The sequence below is a fragment of the Notolepis coatsorum genome (genome assembly GCF_963971535.1).
Source record: "Notolepis coatsorum genome assembly, chromosome: 7".
NCBI lineage: Eukaryota > Metazoa > Chordata > Actinopteri > Aulopiformes > Paralepididae > Notolepis > Notolepis coatsorum.
The window spans coordinates 68198377-68224434 of NC_140171.1; the positions used below are offsets into that span (position 1 = coordinate 68198377).

Sequence of the window (26058 nt, forward strand, 5' to 3'; positions counted from 1 at the left end):
CATCTAATCTCCGCAAGGGACGTCTCTCCAAGCTGGTGGAATTGGAAAAGCTTCATGCCACGTTGATCTCCTCTTTGCAGCACAACTACTCTAGTCGACTGGAGCTTCAAATTAAGGTGGTGAAAAAAGAGATTCTTACATAGCACTGTATATTTGTATGTCTTGTATGTCATAAATGTCCTGATGAATTGAAAATGGAGGACCTTTTTCTGGTCTGCATCCTCGTAGCAGTTGTTTGTATTGAGCCGTACTGTATTCTACCCATTCTGCAATCTGTTAATAAAATGTTCAATCAATCAATCAATTTGGGTTTGGGCAAGGCTATCAGAAAAAGTCTTTGTAGTCTTGAGGTAAAGTGTCCCAGGTTCGCTCCCCAGCAGAGGAACTCAAAGACTTTTTGAAAACGTAATTATTATTGTAATATATGTACTTAGTACACATTATATGTACTTAGTATGCATTGTTGATAGTAGTAAATTTAGTATACAATACCTTTTATCCTGTGGTCGATTAGTACTTTATTTATATATTTTAAGCAAGACCAGGCTGAATCATTCTTCTAGTTATACCTGGAATACTGTAGTCTAGTCTAGTACTCTGTCCGCGTGTAGCTTTATGCCAAGCAAGCAGTGCAAAAATTTCCCGTAGTGGCATGCAGTAATGCGCCTTTCATTTTCCGCCGCCCAGCGCCCAGGTCGCGCGGAAATAGGCTGCCATTCTCTTTGACAAACTCTAACCTTAACCAGCTCCTTAACAACGCCTAAACTTAACCGTTCTAACCTTAACCAACTCCGAAACCATGCCTAACCTTAACCATAGAAATTATATTGCCATTCTCTTTGACAAACTCTAACCTTAACCAGCTCCTTAACAGCGCCTAAACTTAACCGTTCTAACCTTAACCAACTCCGAAACAATGCCTAACCTTAACCTTAACCTTAACCATGCCTAACCTTAACCGGCGAAATAACCTTAACCGGCGAAATAATACACGTTAAAAAAAAATCACGTTAAAAAATATTTTCGATGGGATTCGAACTCGCCAGCAAACAAGCCATAGGATCCACAGCCATGTGTCCTTGCCAATTGAGCTATTGGTAGATACTGAATAAGGGGCGGTGACTTATATATATTGAGCTCCGCTCAAGGCGGGATCTCATGCGCATGCGCGGGCACCTCGCGCGAGCACGCCGGCGCACGCACGCACCTGAGCGAGCACGCCGCCGCCGGTGCACGCACGGTAGCATTTGTCTGAAAAGAAGGGCGCTTTACCGCACTAGCGTGCGGTGACGAATGCGGAAGCATTTTTGCACTGCTTGCTTGGCATTAACGTACAGGCACTCTGTCCAGTTACTTGTCTGTAATGGCTAAGATTAGCCACCAGAGGGTAGTCCTCACCAACAGAGCAGGTACAATTCTAGTAAGAAAATAGTCTTTGTATTACCATATTTTCCCCCTCTTATCACCCTCTCCTTAGGATGTATTTTGGGGAAAGTGGAATCGATTGATTAGCTGAGATCAATGTTGTCTTCCACACATTACAGAGTAGTCAGGCTTCTTGTTCTAACAATAGAGTTTGCCTGTTGCAGTGTTAGTTTGCTCGGAAGAAGAAGAGGGTTGGAAGAAGAGGAATAGGAGGAAGGCCAGAACACTTGAGTCTTCATGCTCAGCACACAAGTTAATGTGTGACCAAGTACACTATATTGAAGAGTGTATGTTTGTGTGTGTGTATTTGTGTGTGCTTGTTTGTGTTTGTGTGTGTGTGCTTGTTTGTGTGTGAGTGTGTGTTTGTGTACACTACACAAGGCATCTTTATGGCTTTCCTCTACCCTTGTACTGATTTGAGTTGAGCCTGAACTTTTAACCCTATAGGAGCGGTCAACAATCACATATTCCAGCCCAGGAATCACCACGGTGGACTTATTGTTAGTTCCCACGACAACTCTGTCACCCGAGCCACCAGTCAGGTAGAGCAGGTAACTGTGACGACATGAATCATTCAAAGGGAGAAGGAGCCACCTGACTGGAGCAGGTGTCCTACAGGTGGGTGGGGCCGAGAGAGAGAGAGAGAGAGAGAGAGAGAGAGAGAGAGAGAGAGAGAGAGAGAGAGAGAGAGAGAGAGAGAGAGAGAGAGAGAGAGAGAGAGAGAGAGAGAGAGAGAGAGAGAGAGAGAGAGAGAGAGAGAGAGAGAGAGAGAGAGAGAGAGAGAGAGAGAGAGAGAGAGAGAGAGAGAGAGAGAGAGAGAGAGAAAGAGAGAGAGAGAATCAGTTAGCGATAAAGGAGGAAGATAAATCTAAATAGACTAAACAAAGTTACCACAGAGAGAGAAATGTGGCTTAGCGCTTAAGAACAGCTGAAGACAGTGAGATAGACAGAAAACTGACAGGAGAAATCAAGAAAATACAATAGGAGGACAAAGAGAGAGACAAGCCATGGAGGGAGAGGTGGACGAGGAAGACGGGGCCTTTACCAACATCTCTTTGGCAGATGACAAAGGTAAAGACTCACTCAACAGATCTGACTTGCACCCCAATGATGCAATGGCTCCTTGGGTCGTTGTTGTACGAGAATGGCTTTTTGTGGACCCCCAAAAGCCCTTTCTAGCATGGAATTACCTGATGGTGGATATATTATGAATTGTATGTATGTATTTTGTAGATACATCATCAGCATATCGTTTGATCTTTACGGCTAAACCAGTCTTGTATTTTACCTAGCCCCTTCCGTGACTGTGCAAGCCAGAGGTATTCAAAAGCCCCTGGCTTGCACATCGCAGTCACGGAAGGGACTATTATTGATTGATTGATTGAAAAGTTTATTAACAGATTGCAGAATGGGTACAGTACAGTACAGCTCAATACATACAATTGTTAAGGGGATGCAGACCAGAGAAAGACTTTCGTCTTGTTTACATCAGGGTCCCCCATTTTCAATTCATCATAAATGATTATTATACCAAGCCAATCAGAATAGGAGAGTTGATCTCTAAGGAACACTGACACCTCGATCTGCACCTCTCACTTGAAAGATATGACTGATTCAAGATTCAAGAGTTTTATTTGTCACATACATACACGAGACATGTAGTGAAATGAAGGTGGCCTTGTGCAAAAATACAAATTAAATAGAATAATAAAATAGAATATAATAAAATAGAATAGTCATGATACAAAGTAATACGAATAAAATACAATGCTAAGCTTAAGAAATAAACGTAATGAGTAGTATATACAAATATACAGTTATGTTTTTAAAGTGACCTTTTTGTAGTGTATTTGTGTGTGGGGTGTGAGAGAGTGCAAGTGAGGATGTGTGTGTGTGTGTGTGTGTGTGTGTGTGTGTGTGTGTGTGTGTGTGTGTGTGTGTGTGTGTGTGTGTGTGTGTGTGTGTGTGTGTGTGTGTGTGTGTGTGTGTGTGTGTGTGTGTGTGTGTGTGTGTGTGTGTGTGTGTGTGTGTGTGTGTGTGTGTGTGTGTGTGTGTGTGTGTGTGTGTGTGTGTGTGTGTGTGTGTGTGTGTGTGTGTGTGCTTGTATGTGGAGAGATCAGTGTTCAGTGATTCTAAATCAGTGTTCTGCTCTGAGACACTAAATAAGAGTTATTATAGCGACACATAACATAGGCCTACAACAGATTCAAACATAGAAGTTTCAGTAAACGTATTCGGCAAGTAACAAAATCATTCTGCTTCATAAAGAATTGTATGGTAAGTGCTGACTCGTGGATTCTCTTCAAGAAATACACTTTAGAAAGAGGCTTCATTAATCTGGGTTCTTCCCCTCTGCATTCTTACACAGCACAATATTGTACAGAGATATAGGGCTTCCACGTTCAAGCAGTCAGTCAGCTAGTCAGTCAGGTAACTGTAGTTAACTGTAGTTATTCAGATCACTTCAACAGGCAATAAAGCAGACAAAATCTGAAAATAATCTAAAGTGATTGATTGATTGATTGAACATTTTATTAACAGATTGCAGAATGGGTACAATACAGTACAGCTCAATACACACAATTGTTAACACTTTCAGTGCCCAGCAGGGGGCGCACATTTAGTGCATGAATGCCCACCATCCACTGCAATGTTAGTATTAATATCGCCTAATCTATGTTTTAAATTATGGCTATGTGTCTAATCTGCCCGTCGCATTATCAATGACTCATTTCCAGTCAACATTGTCGAAGCGGATTGTTTTTTTATCGGTTCATTTCCGTTTTATAGCATTTTGAAAAGTCCTCGTTTTCACGGAAAAATAAAAGATTCCATGATAATCGCCCTGTACTGTAATATTCTAGAACGTTGTCATTTTTCGGCCTATTTATGAATCGTTTTCAAATAAACGCTAGATTATCGATAGTATATGTGTACGTGTGCACGCTGGTGCCGCGCGCTGAAAATCGATTCTCTCAGTTCCTGATCGATCTTACAGTCAAACAGCCATATCACATTATAGGGGAAAAGCTTATATCTCCGTGAAAACGGGTCTGATTATCCTAAGACTGGTAAAATAGATTCCTTACCTGAGATCAGATGGTATCCAAATGGATTATTCCAATTCCTGATCGCCATTCCAAAAATCTATCCTTTTATTGATCCCACATGTATACTGTAAAACACATATTACACGCTGTGCTGAGGGTCCAGAATGAAGCTGATCGGCTCCGGTTACATGCGTGAGAAGTAAAATGTGGATTCCGGAGTTTTCTTTTCTCATCCATTTTCATCGAGTCCAATCCAAAATGGTGCATTACCATCTGGGAGACGATAGGGGGTGCTTTTTTCACATAGCAGCGTGAATACTTTCAGCAAGCAACAAGCCCTTCCGCGTTGCTCTGATTGGCCGAGCGCGCGCATGAGCCGCGACACGGCCCTCAGCCAGGCAGCAATACTAAGCTCCAGTTAACCTAATTTATACCGTAATGAATCATTAAAAAAATATACTGTTAACTGGAATATGTTGTTTCTTTACACATATGTTGGATTATGTAATTGGTTTGTCATGACAAATCAATAAAAAATCGCGCTTCATCCTCAGCTTCGCGGCTGCGTTGTGGGTCTGCGACCCTCCGTGCTCCGATAAGGCTTTCAACAGCGGGGCGAGTATGCTGCCGTGAGCGGCATCGCTGAGCTCATCAACGACCCTCCGTGCTCCGATAAGGCTTTCAACAGCGGGGAGAGTATGCTGCCGTGAGCGGCATCGCTGAGCTCATCATGGTGTCCGCTGGACGAAGCCAGAGACGGTCTTATTATGGGGCTTATGCCGAGAAGCAGTAACACAACAGTGAACACATAGTTAAGTACGACTGACAGATGCATTTGCAACTATGTGTTCACTGTTGTGTTACTGCTTCTCGGCATAAGCCCCATAATAAGACCGTCTCTGGCTGATAACCCGAGAAATCTTGTGATGGGCATTCAATGTGTTAAGGGGATGCAGACCAGAGAAAGACTTTCGTCTTGCTTACATCAGGGTCCCCAATTTTCAATTCATCATAACATATATGACATACAGGTAGACAGTACTGCTACATCTATACATTTATGACATACCAGATTTACAATACAGTACTGTTTGTGATATATACATTTGACGAAGAAACTGTACATTGGAGGGGGTGGGGGGGGGATGTACATTGGAGGTGGTGGGGTGGGGGGGTGGGGGGGGGGGTGTGGGTAGGCGGGTGGGGGGGTAACTGTATATTGGATTATCGATGAAACCTTACTTGGTCCCAAGAAGAGGGTCTTGTGTATTACTGGGTTAGGACATTTACTGTACATTGGAGGGGGTTGGGTTAGGACATTTACAGGGGCCAGTTTCGAATTGCAGTCTCCCGTAGGTGCTCCTTGAGAGTGGTTTTAAAAGTGGGTAGTGATTCACATTCCTTTACAGCTGTGGGTAGGGCGTTCCACATTGATGTGGCATAATTGCGAAACGTGTTTAGTCCCTTGTTAGTGATGCACGATATATCGGCCGCCGATATAATATCGGCCGATATGGCAATTTTTTTACACATCGGTATCGGTCCGATATCAAGATAGGACCGATATCAAAAAAAATAAAAAAATAAAAATCTTTTTACATGTTTTGGCCTTAAATAGTTTCAAAATATCAGTAATTTCTGAAAATAAGTTACAAAAGTAAAAAAAAGTATGCGTTTTGGAAAATAGCTCTTTATTTGATTATCATAAAAAAGTGTTTTCTATACAGAGATATCGACATCGGTAAATATCGGTATCGGCCAGAACAGCAATATTAATCGCTATCGGTATCGGCCACAATTTTCACATCGGTGCATCACTATTCCTTGTTTGAGCCGAATCTGGGTTTAACATGATTTGTGGAGCTCCCTCTGGTGTTGTGGTCGTAAGTGGCCTAAAGTGACCAAACAGAACCACCATAATAATAATAATAATAAATTTAATTTGTAACGCACCCTACATTCCTGATAGTCTGGTCAGTTTAGGCATAATGGCTGCAAAAAATGATTAACATTTGAGCCAATGTTTTTCTGTTCATTTAGGGCCTGATAAACAAAAAAATGCAAGGAGCCCAAAAAATTTGCTAGGCGAAGTCCCTGAAACGGCCACGCCCACTTTTTAGGCCTGGCATTTTGTATCTCGGCTCCTGATGGTCACAGAGAGTTGATTTTGGGCTCAAAAGTTGCGGAAACACCACATTTATATTAGTGTTATGAACAAACATATGCCCTAAAACCTTTACTTTTTCAGATATTTGTGAAAAATCACTGCCATTCCGCCATGCCCGTTTTGGCTACGGCCGAAATTCGAAACCGCTCTGGGTGTATCGCGTATCATGGGAGAAGAGTTTTCTCATTCATACTTTGCTTTTATGGGTGGGCTGCACCTTGAGAAGGTTTCTCTGGTCTGTGTTGGCCAGTTGATAAAAGGAACTGGCCTGGATACCATCTTAACCTCAGCTAATCTGAACATCACTGGTCTGACAACTGCTGTATGTGATGTGAATTCCATAAAGAAGGCTAGATACTGCATTCAAATCCTGGCTGTGGTCCTGGCCAATAAGAGAGACGAGGCATTCCAGGCAAAACATCTAGAGGAAAACAGTTTAATTTGGAGCAATTGGGTGGCCAATGAAAACAGCCCTATGTTTCACTACTGGACCAATGTCCTTGAAGCAATCAAGAAGGATCTTATCTTCATCAGATACTTTCGGGAGGCCAACTTCATCATGATGGTCAGTGGACTTGAGCAGCTCATTCCTCTTTACTTTGCACTTGATCATACACACTATGCCAGATGGACATCAGTGTTTCTTCAGGATCTCAAAGAGCTCAAATGGAGACACCCAGAGTTGTTCAAGGAATTTCTATCAGGCTCTTTCACAGTAAACACCAGAGGTAACCGATTTTTGAAGATTGTATGTGATCAGGAGCATAATATAAAGGTCATCAAGTCTGACACTGGATACGTCGATATCATCAATCGGGAAGATCAGGAATTCTTCAGGAAACTCGAACTTGCCCTACCCGAAATCCAGTGCTACCTAGCTGAGGTCGAAGGTCAAGATCTAGCACACGGACACAAAGAAATGCTGGACTCCTTCAAGGAAGCGTTTTCAAGCCACACTCTCAAGGTGTATCAGGGGATCCTTACCAACCCCTTCAACCAAGCTCAGTTCATGAGGTTGAACTCATCCATTCCCTTCCCAGGTGTGGTAACTAAAGATGCCAGCCTTGTTTTTACAGTTGGCAAAACACAGCATGACCAGGTTGTGCAGGAGCGATTTGTATATGCTCAGAAGGATCTCCCGAAATGCCCTGAAACTCCCAAGTTCAGGTGCAAAAGTCCAGCTTGCTAGCCCTGCAATCAAGCCACCTAAAGGAACCTTTGCAAAGCTGAAGGAGGCCTGCAGATCAAGAGAAGAAGAGACAAGGAGGCTCTTTGGTGGTGAATTCACAGGTAAATCTAGTTGATATAATTTCAAAGTTATTCAATGTTTTAGACGCAGGCAACTTTCGTCTTACCAGATTCTCGATACAGTGGCGTTCAATTATTCATTTTATAAGTGAATTGATTTGACAGTGCTAATTTAGTTTTGGTAAAACTATTCATTTCAATCACAGGTTTACCAGAAGCCCTGTCAAGAAAGGATGGATACATTTATCACAGCCAAAAGTCTCAAATCCTGAAGGACATCGGAGTACAAGTTCAATCTACAGCCTCAGAGGGACTTGTGATAGATCTATCTGTGCAAGTACGAATTCTGGCGAAGTCTCTCACCAAAGGCATGACATTTCGGGACTTTAATAATAATAATAATAATAATAACTTAGTTTTATATAGCGCCTTTCAGAAGACCCAAGGTCGCTTTACATAGGGGGGGGGATGACAAATTAACAAATATAGTGGACAGACACAACATATACATATAAAGTGAGAAATTAGGGGTTAAAGGCCAAGTTGAAGAGGTGGGTTTTGAGCAGTTTTTTAAATGAGTCCAGAGTTGGGGTGGTGCGGAGTTCTGCGGGGAGGGAGTTGCCACACTGAAAGCTCTGTCCCCGAACGTCCGCAGTCAGACTTTGTCTTCAAGGTGTTGAACAGTGTTGCCAAGATTGGTCATGAGAAGGGAGCAAATCGTATTGACATTGTGGCTGACCTCTACCAGACTATGAACATTAAGACTGCGACTAGGAATAATCAGGGGTCAGCAGGTAGTTCACAGATGGCCTTCAGCGAGAATGACACCGTGCCGGAATCTAAGCAATTCTTTGAAGGTTTTCTGTCTAATCAAGACAACAAGGTAGCCCTGAATTTAATGTTTGCCAGGATTGCTAAGGAACATGCATGGAACTGGAGCAAGGAGTTCAGCATCACCTACAGCAGGAAGATCCTTGCAAACGTTGGCGAAAATGTTGAGATCCAGCTTTATGACCGCATAGAGATGCTTGAGGAGGCTAACAACCGCATCATTTGCCATGAGATGGACATGCTAAACAAGGGGATCAAGTCAGTTACGGTTAGAACAGTCGACTCCGATGTAGTTGTCATCCTACTAGGGTTCACTACAAAGTTCCTGTCAGTATGTTGTGATTTGCAACTTCGTCGACTTTGCTGTTCCAGACAAGTGCCAGTTCTACTCAATCACAGAAGCACACAAGAAGCTTGGTGGAGATGTGGCTGATGCCATGCCTGTGTTCCATTATTTCAGTGGCTGTGATTCTGTGAGCGCCTTCTTTGGCCACTCAAAGCCTGGATGAACCACAGTAAGTTGACAGAGCTCACTGCTGCATTGAGAGGACTAAGTTGCTGCCCTAGTATTGAGACTGTTAGGAACAGCATGGAAGTTATTGAACCCTGAGTAATGAGCTGGTACAACAAGGCTGGACTGTACGACTGTGCAAGTATAGATGGACTCAGATTCAAGCTGTTCATGCAGTCAGTTAAAGATGAGCTGCGAGACCTGCCCCCAAGACAGGATGCACTGCTACAGCATCTGTTGAGAGATACAGTCCAGGCAGGATGGCTGTGGGGGAACAGCCTTCTACAACTCCCTTGTCCCCCGGTTGTTGAATGGGGATGGACTACCGATGGGGAGAAACTCTTCATCAAGTGGAGCAGTTTCCGCAGGAGACACATTGTCTCAGGTAACAGGGGTGTGTAGCTGCAGATCTAATAAATGCACCTCATGTTCTTGTGCTGGCAGGGGGATGAAATGTCTCATTTATTGCAAGTGCCTCAGCAAGTGTTTGAATCCTGTGTGATGGGATGTGTTCAAATAAAGTTTTTTTTGGGGGCGACTGGGTGGTGCAGCGGACATTGCGCTCGTCACCAACGCAAGATACACCGGGTTCGACTCCGGCTGTCAGCGTTGCCTCCGGCTTGGGCCAGCCGTCATACTAACTCAATTGGCAGAGTTAGCGGGTGGAAGTCGATGGGTGGTAATTTGGACATTGTGGACAGCGACTCCTACAGGTCGGTTGGGGACGCCTGCACAGCAGAGACAGGAAATGGCGGGGGTAGTGTGAGCCTCCCACACGTTACACCTCGCCAATGAGAGTCCACGCTGGCAGGTGAAAAGATGTGACAGGCTGCCTCCTCGTGTATCGGAGGGGACACATGATGCAAGGCTTCTATCCTCCCTACAACCGGCCAGTGGGGGGCATATGCGAGCAATGTTCAAGACAGGGGAGGGAAGAATTGGCACAGTGGAATTGGGATGGAAAATAGAAAAAGTGGATAAAAAAAATGTTGTACTTCAAGTGGTTTGCTTTGTTTCTTGGGTGGTTGTTGGGGTCCTCATCTTATAACAAAGCCTCAACCTAAACACTAGTATGCCACATGAGTAGATTTAGAATTTTGGCCCAAACTAACTGCATGGCCTTCATGAGCAGATTTGGCTGAAGTGGCTTGGGCGCTGATCAATTCAGAGATAAAAAAAAAAAGTTTTTCATGAATATCTAAAAAAGTGAAGGTTTTAGGGCATTCATAACACTAATATAAATGTGGTGTTTCCACAACTTTTGAGCCCAAAATCAACTCTCTGCGACCTGCAGGAGCCGAGATACAAAATGTCTGGTCTAAAAAGTGGGCGTGGCCGTTTCAGAGACTTCGCCTACCAAATTTTTTGGGCTCCTTGCTTTTTTTTCTTTATTGGACCCTAAATTAACAGAAAAACATTGGCTCAAATGTTAATCATGATTTGCAGCCTTGACCCCATATTTGCCCCAAACTGACCAGACTATGAGAATCTCAGAGTGCTACAGAGTTAAAAAAAAAAATTAAAATAAAATAAAAATAGATATATAAAAAAAATTTGAACAAATAGCAGAACAACATATGATAAGACATAAAAACTAAGCAGTGTTTGTGTAGATTTCTTTTGGTGTGTCAGGTGAGGTGTTGTGAGAAAACCTTGTCAGTTTTGTTTTTATTTTACTTGAATTGAAAATTAACATCATCGTTTGTATGCTGATTAAAGGAACATGCCAACATTATGTGAAATGCACTTGCTGCATTTGATGATGAAGGATGATGTTAACTTAAGTAAAATAAGACGTAAGCACATTTCACATAATTAAGTATCATAACCCTAGTGCTCATGAAACCCCATCAAAACATGGCCATCAATTGAAAAGAAAATAATTTTTTTGGAGATATTAATATTATTATTAATCTTAAAGCAGTAATTTGTTGAAAGGAGCGTTCAGGATTTTAGAAGCAATTTTTAAGGTAATCATTACTCTTCAAATCGCATTAGAATTCAAACAGCTATGTAACATAGCATAGTTAGTGTTGTCACAATACTGGAATTTCGCCTTCGATACGATACCTTGAAAAGTATCGATACTTCGATACCATTTCGATACCAAAATTAAAATTAAAAAAAATAATATATATATATATATATATATATTTTTTTTTAAACAAATTTAGCTTTTGTTGCTGGTTGATTCTCCTCAGCTTCTCTCTGGTACTATAAGAGAAGATAAATATAACACTTTTAAACCCCTTTGTTTATCTTTAGATCACACATTTAAAAATAACTGTTCATCTCACTTCAATCATTTTTATTGCAGATGCAGAACATGGTATTTTCTCAAGCAGACAGATGTAAACACTGTAATCTGTGTTGCATGTACCTGACAAACTGAACTGTTTGTATTACAGTTAGTAACAGTTTCGATTTTTATTTAAAGATAAGGAGAGAGAGAGAGAGGCTATGCTCGGAGCATTTTAGTAACGTTACATTTTCAACAAGATTGCTGCTATTTAAACACTTCATGGAAACGGGGTAACGTTAACCTTATGTCGACTGTAGTATTGTATGACCTCGACATAACGTTTAAACGTTAACGTTACTCCGTTTCCATGCAGTAATTATAAATGTGGCCAGCTAAGCTAAGCTAATGGAGCTAACGGCTAGCAGTAGCTAACGTTAGCTGGTAGCTGTAACGTTACTAACAACGAATCAGCTGTTGATATTATGCGCCATCAGTAGACAACATATCATGTATTAAACTAGAGTTAATGGTTTAATGCTTCAGTCACAGTGACGTTGAAAGAGCAGCTGTCACGAACCTCTTTCATTTCTTTATGGAGATCCACGTTGGCACTGCTCTGTAACACCGCTTGCAAATAGCATTGGGGCATCTTTATCTTGTCCTTCGTTGTTTACTTCAAGCCCGAAGTACCTCCAAACAGCACTTCTGCTGTTTTCTTTATCCACAAGCACAAGTTGCAGAGGCTCTGCATTTGCCATCTTCAGCTAAAATGTTTGTTTACAAACTGAAGACGGCTCTGTGAGGGGGAGGGCTGGACTCGGAGGAGGCGGAGGGGCAAGCGTGCTCTGAACAGCGCGTCAACAACTTGCGGTAGAACACTCGCCAGCTGGTACCGATACTGCAGAAAGTATCGGTATTTTGGGAAATGAGTATCGAAACCATTTTAAATATTCAGTATCGATATGTATCGATACTTCGATATTTTTGACAACACTATAACATAGTAACATATTATCACTCTGCCCTCAGATTCAATGTTGAGGACAGACTGGTACAGTTGGGGCTGTCCCCTCCAGCCGACTCCCCCCAGGTCCTCACAGTGTACCGCCCATTTGTCTGTCCATCACACTCATCGCTGTGTCCTTTATGAGAAGGTTGGTTGGTCCTCGCTGATGGAGAGGCCAGTATTGAACACCGGTATTTGTTAATTTTTAAGGCCCTTATTTATTGGTAAGCTACCTCCTCATACTACATCATTATTGGAATGGAATTTTGGAACCTATGGAACCCGTTCTAGTGATTGGCTGGTCTTTAAGGGGAGACACTGCAGGTGAATAGGGTAAAAAAATTAACTAATAGATATCACAATGAAACTTCCCCAGTTGATTACTTATATTAAGACAAGACTTTTTTGTATTACAAGTTTTCTGAAATTGTATGTTTAAATATGCAAATGAGGCATGATCTACTTAAATATGCACTAATTTGCATATAATTCCAGGACAGAAATCTGAACATTGGATAAAGCCATTTTAAAAATTATAGTTAAATTGTGTTGACATATTAGAGCCAAAGGTTATTACAGAGGGGATTTTGGATATCTCTTTTTATCACTCCATAAATCAGAAAATACTCCATTCAGTCCATTTTTATGGTAAAATTCCATATTTCGCCATGTTTTTAGGAATAAAATGTGATATAAATCAGGGTATGAATGCGATATCAACAAACCCTTCTGTAAATACCTTCAGAACATAGATATGAATAGAACTGGAAGGTTTGGTGTATGTGAGTGCTACTGAAGTGGAGATTTCTGGCTCAGAGTATGAGGAAAAACTCTTAAAACAAATTTTGGGGAAAACGCCTTCAAAGTTCTGTATTGTAAAATGCCATACTTTTTTTTTTAAACAGATATTTACAAACACAATACCTAATCAAACCATTAGTAATAGACAACCTAAACACATGCCTGATAACTGAATAATAATAATAATGATGTTATTGAACTGAACAGAACTACACACAGGCTACAAACAGTGTAGTACCCCCTAATAGGCAAAAAATATTTGAATAGATATCACTATGAAACTTTCCCAATTTGTTATGTACATATAAACTAAGAAAAAATATATTGCTAGTTTTCTGAAATTTATGTTTATATATGCAAATGAGGCACTTCCCCATTAAATATGTGCACATTTATGGATGCAATAAGGCAAAATGATGTAAAATAAACAACTAAATGTGTGTTATTGACGTTTTATTGTCACTAGTTTCATAGAAGACATGTTTAGGAAGCAAAATATAACAAAATCTCAAAATCAACAAAAAAAGTATATTTGACTATTCACCTGCAGTGTCTCGCCTTAAGGTCCCTCAAATTAGCTCGGAACAGGGTAAATCTACATTTTGCTATGATGCCCCTAGCTCATCGAATGAACTCCAACAGTCCAGCTTGAGATTCTCCCCTCTGTTGTAGAATTTAAAATCTTGATCTCCAACCATTAATCAAGTTGTACATGTTTTAATTGATATTGTTATCCTTACTTTTGTCTCGCCTTATTGTTATGATTTAACACACACACACACACACACAAACCCTGAACCCAGATGTCTTTCAAATGAGATTGTAATGTATTTAGGCGTAGTTGAAGAGATCTGAGTAGGGCTTGACTTTATTTAGGGCTTTGAAATAGCCTACATTTAAAACCAATGTTTAGTTGTCAAAAACGATCCTGTTATCAAGAGTGAATGAATGAATGAATGAATGAATGAATGAATGAATGAATGAATGAATGAATGAATGAATGAAAACTTTATTTAACAGATTGCAGAATGGGTACAATACAGTATGGCTCAATACACACAATTGTTAAGTGTTATGGTTTGACACCGACCCCAAACGCAAACGGCACAGAGAGAGTTGTTTCAGAGTTAGCCAAAATCAAGGGCGTGTTTATTTACTGAGTAAACAGAAAGAATTTGGTGGAGAACAGAACAAACTGGGAAACAGGCATGTGAGGAATGTTTGCTGCTCTGCAGCTTCTCCCGGAGGGTTACGTTTGTGGAATTTGTCCGTGACGTCTGAGCCGCTCTGCAGATCCTCCCAGCATATACTCCGGGGTGGAGGCGGATAGGGAGAGAGAGAGTCCGAGTTAGCTCAGTGCACAATTGAAAACTGACAGGTGACTGGTGAAGTGACTTGTCCAAACAATAAATCCAAGTGACAGAATCTTCGGTGTGAAACACACAGTGAGCAGTGTCCAAACAATAAATCCAAGTAACAGAATCTTCGGTGTGAAACACACAGTGAGCAGTCTCCAGAGTGAAAACAATTAGGTAATCCAAAAGTGAATATCCAACAGGCAAAAAGGGTGAGAACAGTCTGAACGAAAAACAGGATCTCTTCAGTGCTTTAACACACACAAAAAACAATTGAATCCAAAAGACTGTTTTACAAAAAACTCACCAGAGCGCAGCGCGTGAAGCGGGCGGATCAAACAGGGCGAACGCTTCGTAAACGGGGAAGCAGGTTCTCCAAACGGAATATTTCTCGAGAGTCCTGGGAGGCAAAGAACAGGGAAAGCAGCGACGGAAGGAACAGGCAAATGCAGAGAATATTTCAGAACGATCCAACATCAATAATAGGGGGATCAGGGTATATAAAGCCAAGGGGTGCTTAATGACAAGCTGTGACAGCTGCGGGATGAAATTGATCATTGCTCCAGAAGCGTGTGGTTGGGGGAGCACCAATCAAACGGCATCTACAGGAAGAAGCGTGTGGAGAGGAGAATGCAATTAATTAACCGAAATACCTTAAAGGAACAGAGCGAGTGGGTGAGCAGCGGACAAAACCTCACATTAAGGGGATGCAGACCAGAGAAAGACGTTTGTCTTGTTTACGTCAGGGTCCCCCATTTTCAATTCATAGTGACATTTATGACATACACAACATACATGAAATCTATGGCATAGGGACATACATGACATACAGGTATATAGTACTGTTACATTTGTGACATACGATATGCAAATATACAGTACTTGTAACTGAGGGGTACAATTCCCTGACTGTATTGATAAGTATGGTATCATTAAACCACTACCGCTTTATGTACTTTAATTACTGGTCATACAGTACATGATATATAAATATGATGAACACTTCCCACAATAAATCGGTTCCACACAAAGTTATAATTAAGTATTTATTGCAGCAAAAGGTACATAATATACTTCTCTATTATACTTTGAATGCACTTGTAAGGCAAAGGAATGTGCGTAGGCAAATCAATAATGAATGTCCATTCTCTGGTTACGCAGGAGGTAATTATACGACCTGAATCTTAGGGAATTATATCTATGGTGCACTGGTAATATATAGCGGGAGATACTGAAGGGTCCCCCCGGTTGTAAGCCAGCAGGGGTAGAGGATCTGTCGGTAGTAGAGAGTCTGGTCAACGATGACTAAGGAGACTCCAAGTACAGGAGACAGTGCAATAGTCTCTTGATCCACAGACGAATACAGCTGTTCTCCGTAGACTGTAGCTCCACAGTGAAGAAAGCTAGCCTGCCTCAGGCTCTCTGAGGCGCAGACTCGACGTGGCTCCTCACAGGGTAAATCCCACACACGTGTAGGCGTCGGCGATTCTCCGCTCCATAAATCACAGAACCAAAACAAATATAATCCAGTCGTAAATGGCTATGCAGTCGTCGGGTAGATTAATCCAGTGTACATGTCCACACGATCCTCGTCTAGGTCTCCTCGGGTGAAAGCGCCATGAAAGCAGCCCAGCCTGGATAAGCACTCTAGCTGGTACGAGGAAGCGTTGGTGATGCTGGTCACTGTAGAACTTTAGCCGCACGATACACTATACACAAATAGACTATTACTGACTTAATAGAAATATGTCGCACTCGACGGTATAGCGCCAAACTCTGACACTTCAGTTATTAATTCGCACGCGGTCTCAATGCTCTCTTTGGGGCCAAACAGGCCATACTTCACCGCACGGAGTATCGTGGGTGAGGCTTCAACTTTAGTTCCTAAGTGCTTCTGTATTCACCTGCGCCATATTTATATGCATGGTGAACAATCTAGTGCCAACCTCATTTCTGTCTCGTATTCTGGGGCAAGGCCGGGCATGTACAGACATGTCTTGACGGTGGCATTGAACCTGACTCTGGAGGCATGGCCCTGGCGCCTGTGGACCGCTGTCCAATAGGAGAATGAAATATTATGGTCTGTACTAGGCTAAAGGGATATTCCGTGTATATGTACAAGGAATATACAAGGGATATCAAAACGATATACAAATACTATGCAATATATATCAATCAATAAATATATATATTCGGTTTAATCTGATCCTTTGTAACAGCCGCCTCCTAATTAGTCCCACCTAATTAGCTAAGCAGAGACAGATTAACCGCACTGTCCACTACTCAATGTCTGTTGTGAGGGGTCGGGCAGTTCACAAAGTCATGGGGTCATGGTCGTCATCGATAGTATCGGGGAGCCTTGGCAGTTCTATTAGCCTCGCCACGGGTCGGGTGTAGATCCGTCCTTGGACGAGCACTTCGGCTGCTCGGACCTTTCCGTCGGCACCGGTGATCACTTTGCTTACGCGGCCAGCCGGCCACATAGCTCGGGGTAGTGACTGGTCGATAATCATGACGACTGTTCCTTCTGTCAAATTGTCTCTCTCTTTCACCCATTTCTGGCGGGTCTGTAGAGACGGTAGATAGTGGAGTAGGAAGCTGTTCCAAAACTTGTCAGCCAATACTTGACTGTACCTCCACATTCTTCGGCCGTTCGCTTCTTCAGGCCTGTACATTGTCTGTGGTAGCGCGGGGTCCAGCCGCCCCATCAAGAGTGTGTTGGGGGTGACTGGGTCGACATCTGCTACATCACTTGAGACGTAACCGAGGGGCTTTGAGTTCAATACTCCCTCGATCTCCGTGAGGACTGTCATTAGGACTTCTTCCGCCACGGTCTGGGCCCCAAGCACGGCGTACAGGGCTGTCTTTATTGAACGTACTTCTCGTTCCCAAGTTCCACCGAAGTGAGGTGCGTTCGGGGGATTAAACTGGAAGTCAATCTGGGATGGAGCGAGGTGGGTCTTAAGTTCTGGGCCCATAGCTTGGAAGCTCTCTCTCAGCTCTCTTTCTCCGCCTTTGAAGTTTGTCCCGTGATCAGACAATAATATAGACGGTTTGCCTTTTCGCGATGTGAATCTTCGGAAGGCCATAAGGAATGAGTCTGTGCTCATGGTTGGAAGGAGTTCTATATGCATCGCTCGGGTGATCATGCATTTGAATACAATACCCCACCGCTTCTCGGTTCCTTTCTTTATATACAGCGGGCCAAAACAGTCCATACCGGTGGAGTGAAAAGGCTTGTCGCCGAGTCGGAGGCGACAGGGAGGTAGGTCAGCCATCCGGGGTATACTGGGCTGCGCTCGCCATTTACGACAGTCTAGACAGGTTCGCTGGAAGCGCCGCACTGCTTCTCTCCCTTGCAGTATCCAATAACGACGTCTGATCTCCGCGAAGACTCTCTCTGCCCCGGCGTGATGCACATCCTCGTCGTATTTCTTTATGATCAGCTCTGTGACCTTGTGTCGGCTGTTTAAGATTATCGGGTACTTGACGTCATCCGGTAAGTCTGGAGCTCTCCGCAGACGACCACCCACTCTGATGAGACCATGGTCGTCGCTCTCGGGGGCTAGGTGGAGCAATCTGCTGTCTGATGGGACGGGCTTTGCTCCCTGTAGACAGTCTAGCTCATCGGGAAACGAGTCTCTCTGGGCTCGTTGTAGTAGAAGAAGTTCTGCTTCTTCGTAGTCAGCTGCTGTAATGTCAGTAGTGAGCTGAATCTCTGGGTGGTGCCACAGGAATGTCTTTAGCTGCGCACTCTCTAGGGTGAGGCAATCGTCTATGTCGGGGTCTGTGGAGACGAGTGTGTTCAATCCACAGAACATAGATTTCTTGTTTTCGGCCTCCTCTTTACTCGCTTCCCGTGGGGTGGGTGTAGGCCACTCTTCTTCCGGGAGCTTGAGGAACTCTGGCCCGTCACTGTATAGGTTGTGACGGGTGAGGTCATCCAGGGACATTCCCCGGGTGATGACGTCAGCTGGGTTGTGTTTTGTGTCCACATACCTCCAGCTTGCTACTTCTGTTAAATCTTGAATCTCTGTGACTCTGACTCCCACGAAGACCTTGTATCTGCACGAATCAGACCGGATCCATGTGAGTACTGTCGTGGAGTCTGACCACAAGATTGTTCTTTGCACCGGAATGGTGAGTTCACGTTGGATTAACGTGGCGAGTTGCGCTCCTGCTAGGGCTGCGCAGAGCTCTAGACGTGGGATAGATTGTTGCTTGCGTGGGGCTATTCTTGAGCGAGCCAGGATGAAAGCAGTATGTATTTCTCCTCCCTCCTCTCGGGCACGCAAGTAGGCCACCGAACCGTAGGCTACTTCGGAGGCGTCGCTGAAGACGTGCAGGTCCATCTGGCACGTCTCCGGCCTCACTGTGGGTGGGAAGTAGCTGCGGCGTATGTTGACACCTGGGAGTGAGCTGAGTTCCGTCTCCCACTCTCTCCATGTGGATGCAAGGTGTTCGGGTATGGGGTCGTCCCAGCCCTGGTCCTTGTCCCATAACGCTCTTACAATCATCTTTGCCCTGGTGGTGTAAGGTAGAATACATCCCAACGGGTCATATTGTCTGGCGAGTGTTCTGTATACACTCCGTCTGGTGGTCGGTAGTGCAGTCGACCTTCCCTGCTCCTTGGTCAGGGGTGTGTGTTTATAATGGAGCGAGTCTGTTTTGAAGCGCCAGACTAGTCCTAATGTCATTTCTTGGGCTTCTCCTGGGATGGTCGCCATCCAGGTCTCGCTGCTCGCTGCCTTATCCTCGGGGGAGAGGCTGCGCAATACTTGCGGGTCGCTGCTGGCCCACTGCCTGAGATCAAAGCCGCCTTTGATCAGGGAGGCGCGGAGCTTGAGTAGAAGGGCCTCGGCTTCTTCTGGCGTCGAGACGCTTTGCAGACAGTTGTCCACGTAGAAACTATTTCCTACACTTTGTCGGACCTCTTCATCAGCTGCTGGGTCCTCTGCGACGTGTTTTTGCAGTGCAAACGTAGCACAGCATGGGCTGCATGTGGTTCCGAAAGGGAGGACTTCCCATTGATAGATGGCTGGTTGCTCATCCCCGATCCTCTCTCTCCATAGGAACCGCAGCAGGGGCTTGTCCTCCTCCACTAGTCTCACCTGCAGGAACATCCCTTTGATGTCGCCGCTGATGGCCACCTTGTCTTGGCGGAAACGTAGTAACACGCCTAGTAGAGAGGGGCCGAGTGTTGGGCCGGGCAAGAGCTCTTTATTCAGATTTTGTGATCCGATCTGGTAGCTGCAGTTGAACACAATACGATCCTTGCCGTTGTGGTGGACTTTGTGGTGCGGCACGTACCATGATTCGGTCGTCTGATCGGCCTTTTTAATGTCAATTTTCTTTATGTGTCCCGCTGTGATTAGCTTGTTAATCTCAGCGCGGTACACCGTCTCTTGAGCGGGGTCTCTGGCTAGGCGCCGCTCTGTGTTCAATAGATACCGCTCCGTCGCTTCTTTTGGGGCGTGGAAGGTAGGCATACCCTCTCGCCTCAGGAGTGGAGTTGCGTATCTCATCACTCCGTTGACTTTGACTCTCTTTGTCCCCTGCTCGAGGAGGGCTATAGCGTAAATGTCTTCCTTGGAACGAATGTCTTTCTTTTCGTTCTTAAAGGGCATTGTCTCTAGTGTCCATAGCCTCTCGACATGCTGTAGGAGGGTGGTGTCTTCTTCTGTCACTCTGGAGTGGAGGCAGCTAGTGGCTGCTGTTCGGTTAAGAGACTTAGCGAGGGGGCCTTGTAGTGTCCATCCTAGGCGGGTCTCGACTGCTGCAGGACAGCCTCTGGGCCCTGTGTGGACCCGGTCAATCGGGACGATGAGGTCTGCATGGTCGGAGCCTATCAGCAGGGTCGGGGTGGCACCGTCTATGAGCGGTATAGGTAGTTGACGCAGGTGCACATATTTATCCATCAGCTTGGCGATGGGGTAGGTGTACTGCGACAGGCCTATTTCTTGGCTGGTGAAAGCGTTAGTAATCCTATACCGTCTCTCTGGCTGCCCGCTTGCTGCGATAGTGAAGGAGACATTCTCGCCCTTTATCGTCTTTAGATCTCTTCTTATTGTCCGAATCGTCATCTGGTTTTCGCTCCCCCGCAGCCCCAGCTGGGCCGCAGCGGACGCGAGGAGAAGGGTCTTCTCTGACCCGTCGTCAAGGACGGCGTAAGTGTCCATGACCTTGTCTTGGTAACTCAGTGTTACGCGGACCACCTTTAAGAGCACCCGGGCGCCCCCGCTGCTGGCGGGGTCAATGTACATAACACTTGCCTTTGTGCTGCTTGAGGGTGCAGGCTTTCTTCTGTTACTGTCGTGTAGGACATCTAGGTGGGCTCCGTCACACCGACTACACCTCTTCTTTAAGCGGCAATCGGCTGCCATGTGACTGCGCGCACATCGGTAACAGCGTCGGTTGGACTTTATCCATTGACTCACCTCGTCGGCGGTCATCTTCTTGAACGTGTCACATTGTGACAACCAGTGTTCCTTTTCGCAGTACGGGCACACCATCTTCCACTTCTCTTTCATCAAGGGGGTACTGTGGTTCTTGCTGCTCGGTACTGATTCTGATTGGTGCATGACGGTCACCAATCTTCGGCCATCGTTTGCTCTCCTAGGTCCCTCTCTGGAGCTTGGGGTGCTCCGCATGAACGTATCCAACCGTAGGCTGTTGACTTCTCTCGCCAGGAAGTCGGCTAGGTCTAGGAGGGATGGCTCGGGACCGTTAGGATCACGGTGGTCTCTTTGCCGCCTGAAGCGCTCTTGTCGGGCGGGCGGAAGCTTCTCTAAAATCCTCTCGACATTAGAGTTTGCGTACAGTTCGTGCATACCCTTTTCTCTTTGCGCCCCCAGCATCCCTACCAGGGATTGTACCTTGATTGACAGGTCATCTAGTGAGCGATTGTCTGTGGCTGGGGGTAGGCGGTCAATATGCCTTATCTCTTGTATTACGTAGTCCCATATGCGTCCATATCTTTGGTCGAGTGCTGCTAGAGCCGCGGTGTATGGGGTAGTAGAGGTGGCATAGGCCAGCGCTATATTGTGCGCTCGGGGCACCTTGAGGTGCTTCAATAGGATAGCATATTTGTACGGTTCATCAGCTACATCGGACATCATTGTCTCTAAGCACATTCGTAGCTCCGTGTACTGTGCTCTGTTCTCGTGGGTGAAGTCCGGAAACGTCGGTGTGCCAATGTATGATGCCATGGATGGCTGGCACATCGGTGAGCGTTGGAAGAGAGGCCTCCTAGGCGAGTCTCCTCTTACGCCTCTTGGTGGGCTGGTACCTGCTGGGTACCATGGCCCGCGTATCCAGGTGCTGTGCCTCGGGGCTGGTCGTGCGTCAAGCTCACCCGTGAATTGAGTCGGGGGTCTGTAGCGCAGAGCCGCGGGGGTAGAGCCTGGGCTGTACTGGACCTCCTGGTCCTGTGGAGTACTGTGCTGCTGTCGGGCTTGACTCTCCTCCTCTCCCTCTTCTTATTCCTCTGGCAGGTCCTCTAGATCCTGTAGTCGTCTATTTAGCCTCTCCGCGGTGTAGACCGTTTCTTCCTTGTAGCTGGGTCTCGCTTGGACCGGTCGGGGAAGGAGTTCGGAGGGGGGTATAGGCTCTCTCTGGTGGTCGGGCTCAGGGTCGCTTGATCGGGTAGGAGAGGGTGCCCTTGACCCCTGTCTTGACGAGGCCCTGGAACCCCGTGCGGAGGGAGGGGGTGTTGCCCTGGTGATCAGCTGCTCCATTATCTGCGCTTGTAATCGGTCGCGCTCGGCTTCGCGCTTGGTGAGAGTGAGGTCGCGCTCTGCTTCTCTTTGGGCACCGGCAGCGGCGCGCTGGGCTTCGGCGGCGGCGCGCTGGGCTTCGGCCCGGTCCCTTCCCATATTCTCTTCCGTCTGAAGGCGTCTAATCTCTAGACGTATACGATCTTCGTCGCTCCGTTGCTGCGCTTGAAGGCGTTCTCTTTCCATGGAAGAATGTTCGCGCTCACTAAGCGTCTGTGCTTGGAGTCGATCGCGCTCTGTTGAGGCTGCTAGGCTGGCGAGGAATGCCTGTGCCAGCATCTTGTCCACCTCGCTGGGGGAAGACGCTGGTTGAGGTGATCCGCTCCTGGCAGTACTCGTTGGAGATCTGTTCTCCTGTGGCGAGTCCTGGAGATCCATCTCCGGGATGCTCTCCTCTTCTTGTAGCGGGTAGAGTTCCATCCCTGGAGGGCTGTCTTTATCCTGGAGCTCTCCAGGGACTACTTCTTCGGTCTTGGCGGGGGGTAAAGTCATGTCAGGTCCCTCCTGGTCTCCACCGTGAGCTTGGTCAGTTACGTTAGAACCCACTAGGGCCTCTATTGGCGGGGTAGCCTGGTTGATAGGGTCGGACATCATTTTACTATCTACTTTTTCCGCGTTTACCGTCTGTAGAAAGCTAGGTAGTATATTGGCAACGTAATCCTCTAAGTACTGAGGTGTCTGCCGTCTACGCTGCGGGCGATCTACTTTAGGAGAACCGTTTTGTGGAGTGTTCATCATAGGCCATGTCAATATTAATACCACTATATTAATATTATACTAGTTACCCTCCGGCTCGAAGGACCAATTGTAACTGAGGGGTACAATTCCCTGACTGTATTGATAAGTATGGTATCATTAAACCACTACCGCTTTATGTACTTTAATTACTGGCCATACAGTACATGATATATAAATATGATGAACACTTCCCACAATAAATCGGTTCCACACAAAGTTATAATTAAGTATTTATTGCAGCAAAAGGTACATAATATACTTCTCTATTATACTTTGAATGCACTTGTAAGGCAAAGGAATGTGCGTAGGCAAATCAATAATGAATGTCCATTCTCTGGTTACGCAGGAGGTAATTATACGACCTGAATCTTAGGGAATTATATCTATGGTGCACTGGTAATATATAGCGGGAGATACTGAAGGGTCCCCCCGGTTGTAAGCCAGCAGGGGTAGAGGATCTGTCGGTAGTAGAGAGTCTGGTCAACGATGACTAAGGAGACTCCAAGTACAGGAGACGGTGCAATAGTCTCTTGATCCACAGACGAATACAGCTGTTCTCCGTAGACTGTAGCTCCACAGTGAAGAAAGCTAGCCTGCCTCAGGCTCTCTGAGGCGCAGACTCGACGTGGCTCCTCACAGGGTAAATCCCACACACGTGTAGGCGTCGGCGATTCTCCGCTCCATAAATCACAGGACCAAAACAAATATAATCCAGCCGTAAATGGCTATGCAGTCGTCGGGTAGATTAATCCAGTGTACATGTCCACACGATCCTCGTCTAGGTCTCCTCGGGTGAAAGCGCCATGAAAGCAGCCCAGCCTGGATAAGCACTCTAGCTGGTACGAGGAAGCGTTGGTGATGCTGGTCACTGTAGAACTTTAGCCGCACGATACACTATACACAAATAGACTATTACTGACTTAATAGAAATATGTCGCACTCGACGGTATAGCGCCAAACTCTGACACTTCAGTTATTAATTCGCACGCGGTCTCAATGCTCTCTTTGGGGCCAAACAGGCCATTCTTCACCGCACGGAGTATCGTGGGTGAGGCTTCAACTTTAGTTCCTAAGTGCTTCTGTATTCACCTGCGCCATATTTATATGCACAGCAAACAATCTAGTGCCAACCTCATTTCTGTCTCGTATTCTTGGGCAAGGCCGGGCATGTACAGACATGTCTTGACGGTGGCTTTGAACCTGACTCTGGAGGCATGGCCCTGGCGCCTGTGGACCGCTGTCCAATAGGAGAATGAAATATTATGGTCTGTACTAGGCTAAAGGGATATTCCGTGTATATGTACAAGGAATATACAAGGGATATCAAAACGATATACAAATACTATGCAATATATATCAATCAATAAATATATATATTCGGTTTAATCTGATCCTTTGTAACAGTACTGTTACCCATAGATCCTAACAGAGAATATATACATATGATGGGGAGGGAGGAGACTTGTCTATTAGGAGGTGGGGGGGGGGGTTTGGACATTTACGGTGGCCAGTTTCGAATTGCAGCCTCCCGTAGGTGCTCTTTAAGAGCAGTTTTGAATGTGGGTAGGGATTCACATCTTTTTACGGCTGTGGGTAGGGCGTTCCAAATTGTCGTGGCTGCAAAATGTGTTTAGTCCCTTGTTTGAGCCGAATCTGGGTTGCACATGATTTGTGGAACTCCCTCTGGTGTTGTGGGCGTGGTATTCGCTGACCTTTGGGAAGTATTTTGACATGTACATGGTACTTACTTAGTGGTGTAGTGTATCTTGTAGACCAGCCCCATTGCAAGTTGCTGTACTACTCTGTCGTCTACTCTAAGCCATCATAGGTAGTCAAAGTGGGCAGGGGTGAGGTGGGTTCTAGGAGTAAGGTCAAGTAGTAGTCTGACCAGTTTGTTTTGTGATGTTTGTAATCTTGTTTTTAGCGCCTTTGAGGTGCTTTGGTACCATGAGGTGCAAGCATAGTCGTAGTACCCTTGAATGAGTGCTCCTGCCAGAGTCTTCAGGGTATTCTTGTTTACCAGAGAGGAGATCCGGTACAAGAATCTAGTTCGTTGGTTGACTTTTTTTTATTACATTGGATGCCATTTTGTCACAGGAAATATTTGCCTCTAGGATGGAACCCAGGTATGTAATTTCATCTTTCCTTGTGACAATATTGTCACCCACTGTAACTGAGAAGCCGTCGGTCTTGCTGAGTTTGTTATTTGATTGAAGAGAATGGACTCTGTTTTACCCAGGTGTAATGATAGTTTGTTATCAGCGAGCCAGGTGCAGATTCTGCCGAGTTCCGAGCTGAGGGTTTTTTCAACCTGTAACTTGTTCTTGTCAGAGACCAGCAGGGATGAGTCATCCGCGAACAAGAACAAGTTGCAGTCACAAGCTGACGACATGTCATTTGCATAAATTAGGAACAGTAGCGGTCCTAGTATGCTTCCTTGTGGAACACCACAGCTCACTGTGAGGGGGGGGGGGGGGGGGGGTAGAGTACCGTTTACCTCCACCATCTGTTCTCTACCCTCCAGGTAGGATTGCATCCAGCTCACTGATAGACTATCAAAACCACTAGATATACTAGATAGACTATCAAGAGCACTAATTAGAGAGTTAACAATTTATTATATCCAGTTACATAAACGTGATCAAAGCCAGCAGTGGGGCTTCTTTGTGTTACAGGTGTCACATTACCTCTGATTCTGGATTGGTCCTTTAATGATAATAATAATAATAATAATAATAATAATAATAATAATAATAATAATAATAATAATAATAATAATAATAATAATAATAATAATAATAATAATAATAATAATAATAATAATAATAATACCAATAATAATAATAATAATAATACCAATAATAATAATAATAATAACTTCATTTTATATAGCGCCTTTCAAGGGACCC

General features: G+C 44.9%; 1 protein-coding gene across 2 annotated transcripts in view; it reads left to right on the top strand.

Moving 5' to 3' along the window:
• Positions 1-2254: 2254 nt before the first annotated feature.
• Positions 2255-26058, top strand: part of scoca (short coiled-coil protein a) — a 41577-nt gene continuing 17773 nt past the window's right edge. For both annotated transcript variants that reach the window (XM_084317983.1, XM_084317984.1), the window contains exon 1: positions 2255-2496. In XM_084317983.1, coding sequence (XP_084174109.1) covers positions 2433-2496 — 64 coding nt within the window. In that variant the 5' untranslated portion in view covers positions 2255-2432. The remainder of the gene's footprint in view (positions 2497-26058) is intronic.